This window comes from Sphaerodactylus townsendi, linkage group LG09 (assembly GCF_021028975.2).
Source record: "Sphaerodactylus townsendi isolate TG3544 linkage group LG09, MPM_Stown_v2.3, whole genome shotgun sequence".
NCBI lineage: Eukaryota > Metazoa > Chordata > Lepidosauria > Squamata > Sphaerodactylidae > Sphaerodactylus > Sphaerodactylus townsendi.
Genome location: NC_059433.1, coordinates 67208854 through 67218208, shown reverse-complemented (window position 1 = coordinate 67218208; position 9355 = coordinate 67208854). Strand labels below are relative to the sequence as shown.

The 9355-nt window shown below is 44.9% G+C and overlaps 1 protein-coding gene across 1 annotated transcript; it reads left to right on the top strand.

The window, feature by feature from the left end:
• The first annotated feature begins 8329 nt into the window (after positions 1-8329).
• Positions 8330-9276, top strand: LOC125439458 (proto-oncogene Mas-like). The gene has a single exon (XM_048508561.1). It carries the CDS (start codon positions 8338-8340, stop codon positions 9274-9276), a length of 939 nt encoding a protein of 312 aa, XP_048364518.1. The 5' UTR covers positions 8330-8337.
• The last annotated feature ends 79 nt before the right edge of the window (positions 9277-9355 follow it).

Sequence of the window (9355 nt, the reverse complement as noted above, 5' to 3'; positions counted from 1 at the left end):
GTTCTTGTGGGTTTTCCGGGCTGTGTGGCTGTGGTCTGGTAGATCTTGTTCCACAGATCTTGTTCTTCAGCCTCAGATGCAGGCAAAATATGAGGAATAAGATCTACCAGACCACAGCCACACAGCCCAGAAAACCCACAACAACCAATTGAATCCGGATGTGAAAGCCTTAGACAATACATTGATATTTGGTGTTTACAGCACATCAGGAGAGGGACGATCAGGACTCGGAGCTTGGGGAGCTTTGTATGGAGTGGTTCAGGTTGTCCTTTTATGGTTTGTACACTGCTGTTACTCCCTCATCACTTCCCCCTAAAGAAGACAGTCTGTGACCAGGCAACGTGTGCAGATGCCATACTCAGGACTTTTCTGTAATAGTTCTCCTGTTTTATATCCAAAAATTAAATTACATTAGAAATTAAAGCACGCATGCATGATACAGAACCTGCAAAGACAAACAGAGATTGCAGAGATCACACTTCCCTGGACAGAAACAAAAAGTCAGCCAATGGGCAACTCTTGCCCCACCACAAGCACAGCAGTGAGTAATAATGCTGAACATGCCCCGAAACAAAGACTCCTGGCCAATTCTTTTGGGGTCACGGGAAGATCACTAGGCTTGGAGATTTGGGTGCAACAAATACCGTATTCAGCCCAAATCTGGGCGAATTCAGGCATATTTGGGGCAAAATCGGCCAAATATGTCCCGCCCAAATATGAATGAAACAAAATGCAAGATATTCGGGCTTGGGGGGGTGTGTTTGTTGGTGCTTTTGTGTTTCAGCCTGCAGGGAGCGCATTTTTAAAGTTGAAGAAGAAGAAGAAGAGAAGAGTTTGGATTTATATCCCCTCTTTCTCTCCTGCAGGAGACTCAAAGGGGCTTACAATCTCCTTGCCCTTCCCCCCTCACAACAAACACTCTGTGAGGTGGGTGGGGCTGAGAGAGCTCCGAAAAGCTGTGACTAGCCCAAGGTCACCCAGCTGGCATGTGGGAGTGTACAGGCTAATCTGAATTCCCCAGATAAGCCTCCACAGCTCAAGTGGCAGAGCGGGGAATCAAACTCAGTTCCTCCAGATCAGAGTGCACCTGCTCTTAGCCACTGCTCTTAGCCACTACACCACCGCTGCTCCCTGATGCCCACAGCATTTGCCCGTCCCATGCAAACTTTAGGTAAAGTTGGCTGGTTCCTTTTAGGAGACTCACACCAGTAGCCCTGCTGGAAATTAGGTTCCCTGTACCCAGGACAAACCCCTCCCCAGAGGCCACCCCCAAATCTCCAGCACAGAGCCAGCTGGGCATAACAGCAAGCCCCATTGAAGTCTATAGCGGGGAAAATTAATTAATTTTTTCCACCATAGAACTTGCTGAAGACTCTGACAGATTCTGGGGAATTTCTGAGTTTGTAAGCACTGGCTGCACATTTTTGAAGATAGAGGTGCCAGACTTTCAAGGTGGCTCCAGGAGGTCTCCTGGTAACAGCATCCAGGCTTGGTAAACTTTTCTTCTCAGGGTAAGGGGGGCAGGTTAAGAGAATTCTGAGAGAACGCAGTCAGCAGGCTTCACATGCAGGAGTGGGGAAATAAAACAAGCCTGTTGGAGGCCCATAAAATTGAACCCCCAGAAGCAAAGTTCACCAAGCCTGCATGCTGCTAACAGGAGGGCCTCCTGGAGCCACCTTGAAAGTCTGGTGCCTCTAACTTCAAAAATGTGCAGCCTGCTTACACAGAAATTCCCCATTGGTTGGTTCTTGTGGGTTTTCCGGGCTGTGTGGCTGTGGTAGCCTATCATCCGGAGACTGTCTTTATGATACCACCCAAGTTTGGTGAAGTTTGGTTCAGAGGGACCAAAGTTATGGATCCTCAAAGGGTAGCCCCATCTCCAGTTAGCTACCATTGAAACAATGGGGGATGGGGCAAAAGGCCAAAAGGTAAGAAAACACCAAAAAATATAAAAAAACAAACCGACCTGAATTTTTTGTGCATACCCAAATATTCAGGTATATCCGAATATGTTATTTGTGGGGAAATTAGCAAGGGCACACATCGCTATTCAAGAGGTGAGCAACCATTATGAGATCTTTTCCACCAGAGTTTACAAAGGTGGGTTTCTGCAATAAATCCACAAGAATCCTGACTAAAAGTTTAACAATTTTATTAGAAGAGGTAAAATAATAAACATACAAACTCACAAATTATCACAGCACACAGTGAATTCACACAGTAAGGATTTTGAAGAGATGAGGGTAAAAGTCTGGAATAGATCAGAATTTGGGGGGGAAAGGGTGATAATTTTGATAAGTATAAAAAAAGATAATAAGTCTTGGAAAGGGGACTGATCATATTTATTCCTCCTGCCTTGAGTGGCTCACATGGCTATGAGAGCCAGTATGGTGTAGCAGTTAAGCACAGATGGACCTTAATCTGGAGAACTGGATTTGACTCCCCAGTCCTGTACATGAGGGGCAGACTCTTCACTGGTGAGCAGGATTTGTTTCTCCACTCCTCCACATGAAGCCTGCTGGGTGATTTTGGATAGTTACAGTTCTCACAAATCTCTCACAGCCCCACCTACCTCACAGGGAAAGAGTTTATAAGCCATTTTGAGACTCCTTATGGTTGAGAAAAGCAAGGTATAAGTTCAAACTCTTATTCATTTTTCTTGTCCAAGTGCAAACTGACAACTGATGGCAAGGTTACTCATTTTCTTCACAATATGTTCATTTTCCAAATAAACAGAATTATACTCCCATGCACTTGGACAAGAAAGATGAAATTTTGTATGTATGAGGGCTCATTTATAAATTGTCCTACTGCAAAATCTGAAATGATCGACTTTCCCGCTTTATTCTGCTTAAACTGTGAATTATGGATGAAGAAATGATCCAGTATGGATTCTCTTTTTCTCTGTGCTCAAATTTATTGCCAAAGGCTTTGCTTTTAAAAACAGCTCTGCAGATTTGCTTGTATTGTGAACACATATTGCAATGTACAGTTATGATGTATATCACTTATTCATATTCTTGTATGTAACTATGAGGGAAATAAACATGAGAAGCAATGCATAACGAGAAAGAAACATGGCTCCAGTTGTTATTGGGGTGAAGTGAAACTGAAAAGAAGGAAATGTGGTTTAAAGCAGGCTGATGAAAACCCAAAGTTTTCCCTATTTTTTGTCTAGGCTTCGGCCAGTATCAAAAACAAAGGCCTGTCACAATGCTGCCAAAGTCTAGGAGGGCCTGGAGAGTTAGTGGAATGACAACTGATCTCCTGGCTGCAGAGTTCTCCCTCGCTCCGTCCCAGCTCTATTGCATGATGCGCTGCTAGGCTGCCTTGCCTCCCCAAATCCCACCCTCCTTAGTCACCATCCCAAATCTTCACGAACTTCCCCACCTGGAGCTCGCAACCCTACTCTCCAACTTTTTTCAAGATTAATTTTCTATCAGACGCTTCAGACATTTTGTAGGCCCTTTTACTTCACATGGTAACGCAGCTGGAGATAACTGAGAATGGTAATGCAAAGACAGGCTCTTACTGAAATAAAGAAATATTTCCCACCAGATCCAGTCCTACTCTGCCTTTTTAGGACATAGACCTGACATTGCAAAAGTCTCCTCCTCCTTCTGTTGAAGTCTATCTTGTCATCCAAGATAAGGACATTTTCTCATATGACAAGCTAAGAGAGCGATCTCTGATACAACTGGAGCTGAGCTTGGAGATACAACATGAGCTGAGCTTGGATGAATTGGCTCCTCACTATTGGGACTGGAGAAGTCTATCTGAGAGTCCACTGCCATTCCAGCACAGGACACTGGCCAATTGCCATCTTCCACTCAACACAGCTACCTTCTGAAACTATCTTCATGAAAGGTACCGTATTCAGCTGCATGCAGAAAACCTAGGACAGAGGGACCAGGGCCAAATATGGGTTGGGGTGGAGGGGGGCATGTGTCTCGGGTGCAGGGCAGAGAAGGGGAGATGGCAGGAGGTGGGGTAGGCTCAGTTTCATGGAAGAGATGGCTTGTTCTGCAGTGTAGTCCCCATTCACCTGATTAGGCTACTGCTGGGAGGTGAGGTGAAGAAAGAGGGAGACTCCGGACCTCGGAGAGAAGTCAAAACCTTTGTTAAGGCAGAAGCTCTGGCTGTGGATTGGGCAAGGTTATGGCAAGCAAAGAGGAGGGGGAGTTAAAGGTTCCTGAGGAGATATTCAAAGATGTGATTTTCTATGCAGTGGGACATTGACCCCCCAGGTAACCTCCCTTGGCCATACTAATCTCACTCCTTCCCCTGGCCGAGTCACCCTCCGTTCATCTACCTTCAGGACCTCCCAATTCCTTGTCATCACCTCCTTACTTCAATAGGCTTGGAGATTCGGGTGCAACAGATACCGGATTCGGCCCGAAACTGGGCGAATTCAGGCATATTTTGGCCAAAATCAGCCTGAATATGTCTTGCCCAAATAAGCCAATGCAAGGTATTTTGGGGGTTTGGGTTTTTTTTCACATTTCAGCTTACAAAGTTAGGGTTAAGAGGCTACCCATTTGAGGGACCAGTCTTGGTGAACTTTGCTTCTGGGGGCCGGGGGTCGTGGTCTGCAATGGAATGAAGGCACTGCAGAGCAGAGAATCTGGGCAATTTCTTGGGGTTTCTGTCAGGGATGCATTTCTAAAGCTATTGGCACCAAACTTTCAGGGTCTCATCCGAAGATTGTCTTGATGATATCCCCTGAGTTTGGTGAAGTTTGGTTCAGGGGGCCAAAGTTAAGGACCCTCAAATGGGTAGTCCCCATCTCCAGTTAGCTCCCACTGGAAACAAAGGGGGATAGGTGCACCTCCTTTGGGGGTCCATAATTTTGGACCCCCTGAACCACACTTCACCAAACTTGGGTGGCATCATTATGACAGTGTCTGAATTTTGACCCTGAAAGGTTGGTGCCACTGGCTTTAAAAATGCTCCCCCTGCAGGCTCAAATGCAAAAAACCACCCAAAATACCCCCAAAATCAGACGGACCCAAATTTTTTGGGCATGCCTAAATATTCAATTATATCCGAATATGTTATTTGTCTTCTTCAGGCATACAGAAAATGTTATGCCCAAATAAATCCAAATCCAAATTTTACCAAATTTCTAGGGTATTGACCAAGCCTGTACTTCAATGATTGCCTATTGACAGTGGTGGCCACATAAGACCTTGGTGGGAGGGACTTAGGACACATCCTAAATATAGTGGGAGAAGAGTTTGGGGATTGGTGACCATTAATGGTTTAGAATGCCTGAGGCGCTCTTCTTTCCCACCCCAAGGTCATGTGCTCTGTTGAAGTGTTGCAAGCCCTGGAATGGAATGGAATGGAATGGAATGGAATGGAATGGAATGGAGAGGAATAGCACAGTCCCATTCTCAAATTCTTAGCATTTTCTAGTCTCTTCCATTTCCTGATCCACATGTAGCTTCATCATGTGAGTTTAGAAGACTGGTTATCAAATTATCAGACTGCACAAATATGATCATCTTCCTATCTCTTCCTCTCAAGGATATTTTTGTGAGAAGTCATCCTTTCTCACTGTACATCTGCGTGAACCAATAATTATTTCCTTTACCACTAGTTCTTCTAGTTCTTTCTGGTTTAAAAAGATCTGGTATCTTCTAATACCATAAAAGAATCGTGTTTCCTTCCCATCTAGAGTGTGATCTTTGATCTAGAGCTTGCTTCAACTGCCAATTTGTACAATCATTGTGAACCCTTCAAAATGAGAAGCATTGCATTGGTCTGGTAAATAGGCATTTCCTGTCTTGAGTCTGAGAAGAAAGTGAATAATTAATATTAAATGAAGTCCAGTCAAGATTCACTTTCAAAAATCAGTTTCTTTAGATGTCCAGAAGGGCTGGAGCAAACCCAATGGAACTGAATATTTAGAGACACCAGACAGTCATCCCATCAATACCAAACCAGAAGCAGGTTTTGAAATTCCTTTCATTTTCAGAAGCTAGCTATCATGAGATGAATGGAAGAGGGGAACTGGGAAATGATCCATGTTAATGCTTCCATCATTGGAGTCTTTGGAGGGACAAAAGAAAGAGATATAAAATGAGTTGATAATCCTATTCTATACTCTATATTTAAAATTTGGAATAAATGGAAAATAAATTAATTCCAGAAATATTCCTGCTGCTTTCATGTTTGCTACATCCCAATTTTTTTCCTTATGTAGACAAGCCAGTGAAATATGTTAAACGGAAAGGAAAAGGAGATTCTAGGAATGGAAGACTGTTATGAAAATAGAGCTCTGCATATTTCAGAACGAAAAGAAAATCTAAAAGGTGTGTCAATTAATTGGATTCTTTTAAATCAGTTACACTACCTAATTGTGAATCTTACAATAAGGCAAAATGTAACCAGAAAGATGGTGATATTTGAACAGACTACCTGTGCATAGTCAAAAGGATTAATTTCCAAAATATATGCTCATTTAATTGAAAAAGACTGGACTGAAAACAATATGAGATGAGATTGGGATAAAAATACAACAAAATCTATGGAATAAATTTTGGATGACTCAAATAAGGAAAGCTCTAACAACAGCCTTTTGGCAGAATTCTGATGGAATATCACTCCAATGCATCTTGCAAGAAGGGCAGCCCAATCTGGTAGGGGGCGGACCCCTCCCTAGAGCCAGCTGAACGGGCCAGTGTGCAGGTGAAGGGCAACTTACCCAGGTGGTCTGGCACTGTGGAGGTCCACGGTCCCTGATCTAGAAGTCATCATGTGTTCCTAGGTCAAGGACAAAACACTGTGCGGATGTGGCTGGGGGTATGCCGGGGGATTATGTTGTTTGGCATTCCTAGGGGTGGGAATTATGTTGTTTGGCTTCCAACAACAGGGGGGAGGGGTTTTGAGCGTCTCCCTTCCCCATGCCACCAGGGAAGTTTATTGAGGCAGCACAGCCCACCTCCGGCATGACGGCCTCACCAGCTCCCAGGTGTCCAAATGAGGCTGTAAATCATACAAACATGACAAAATGTTGGAGAAACTGAAACCAGCAATGTGTATATCAAGATCCCTGTGGTGCAGATTGGTAAGCTGCAGTACTGCAGTCAAAGCTCTGCTCAGGACCTGAGTTCGATCCCGGCAGAAGTCAGTCTCAGGTAGCTGGCTCAAGGTTGACTCAGCCTTCCATCCTTCCAAGGTCAGAGTACCCAGCTTGCTGGGAATAAAGTGTAGAAGATCGGGGAGGGCAATGGCAAACCATCCTGTAAACACAGTCTGTCTAATAAATGCCACAATGTGACCTTTACCCACAGGTCAATAATAAGTCCTTGCACAGAGGACTGTGTTTGTCATTTTTTACCTTTAAATCATATATATTTGCATGTGGTGGTCATGTCCTGTTGTGTCACAGTTTGTGGAAACTATTTATAGAAATGGCAAATATTATGCATTGGCTCAGTTAACAATAAGGGCTGTTCAACAGTAGAATGCACTACGTCGGAGTGTGGTGGAGTCTCCTTCTTTGGAGGTTTTTAAAGAGAGGCTGGATGGCCATCTGTCAGGAGTGCCTTGATTATGTGTTCCTGCATTGCATGAAGTTGGACTTGATGGCCCTTGGGGTCTCTTCCAACTCTATGGCCCCTTTCGCACTGGCAGAATACGGCGGCCTGGGGACGGCAAAAACGCTGTCCCCAGGGAACCGTTTGCACAGGGGGCGAAGCTGCGACGCGAAGCCACCATTTTCCAACCTCGCTTCCCAGCGAGGTTTTTGGGAAATGGCGGCTTGGAGCCGCTGCCGTGCGAATGGCAGCGGCTCCACTGCGCCTTCCCTCTCCCCATTTCCGAGCGACCTACCTGTCTTGCAGCCCTCCGGCGCGATGCCGAGGCCTGGGGACTCGCCCCCTCTGCCCTGCGACTTCGGAGCGGTTGTGCAGGGCAGGGGGCGTGTCCCCTGGCCTCGCCGACATGCCGGAGGGGCGCAGGACGGGTAGGTCGGCCTGACAATGGCGCAGCTCTGCGCCGTCGTCCTGGGAGGTTCTGGGACCGTTCGTGCGAATGGTGCCAGAGGGGTCGGGTCAGCATCATCTACGCCGACCCGACCCCTTCCGCCGCCGTGCGGAAACGACCTATGATTTTACGATTTTATTTCATGCATGAATCAGAACAGTATTCAACCTCTATCTGAGCCCTTCCTCAGATTAGGAAAAGGAATTAGGTACAAAGTATATAAAGAATTTCATCATGCATTGTTCTTTCTCCTAACAGAAGCGTAAAGGAGAGGAGTCAAAACAAAAATCCCGAAAATAGAAACTGATCCTCATAACCAATATTGGCCTGACGAGACTTTCCATTATGGATACTCCCCTGGAATATTATAATGACCTTCATAACATTATTTTCCCAAATGACAGCATCGAAAATGGTCATACCTTTGATTATGAAAGCAAAAAGAGTTTAGTTGATAATTTCGAAATTCTTTATCTCCTGATATTGATCATCAACTGCCTTTTGGGAGCCGTGGGGAACGGAGTTGTCATCTGGCTTCTTGGCTTCCGCATTAAGAGGAATCCTTTTATCACCTACATCCTGAACTTGGCCGTTGCTGATCTAGGGGTCCTTGTATCAGCTACATTTCATGCTGTTAGTTTCTTGTTTGTATTTCATGACGGTTTTCACATTACTTACACATTGTCCCTGTTCCTGTTCTTATTAATGTACAGCGCTAGTCAATTTCTACTGACTGCTATCAGCATTGACAGGTGTGTGGCCGTCTTCTTCCCGCTTTGGCATAAATGCCACCAGCCAACATGTCTGTCCAGTGTTGTTTGTGCACTCATATGGGTCCTCTCCTGCCTACTTACTGCAATTACCTACACTTCCATGTTCACTGGAGATGGGATTCAATTTTGCCAATTTATTGTGAACGGGCTGCTTTGCCTTCCAATCATGACTGTTACCACTGTGGCCCTGTTCATGAAACTCCGTTTGAAAGCACGACAGCATCAGAGGAGGAAGCTTTTGACCGTCGTCTCCCTCACCCTGGTCTTCTTCCTTTTCTTTTCCTTTCCATTGAATATCATTTTCATTTTCAACATTTTCTTTTTAAATTATATGTCAAAATACCTAACATACACTGCAATGCTATTAGCCTGTCTAAATAGCAGTGTAAACCCAGCTATTTACACCCTGGTTGGGAGACAAAGGAAGTCCAGACGTAAGGAGAGCATGAAGATGATCCTCCAGAATGTTTTCAAGGAAGAAGAAGGCTGTACCGAGAGGAACCCCAGTTGAAACCCAGATAAGATGCCATTCCAAGAGCCAAAAGCTTCATTCTTTGTCACAGGAAGATTCCATTGTATTTCTAGACCAC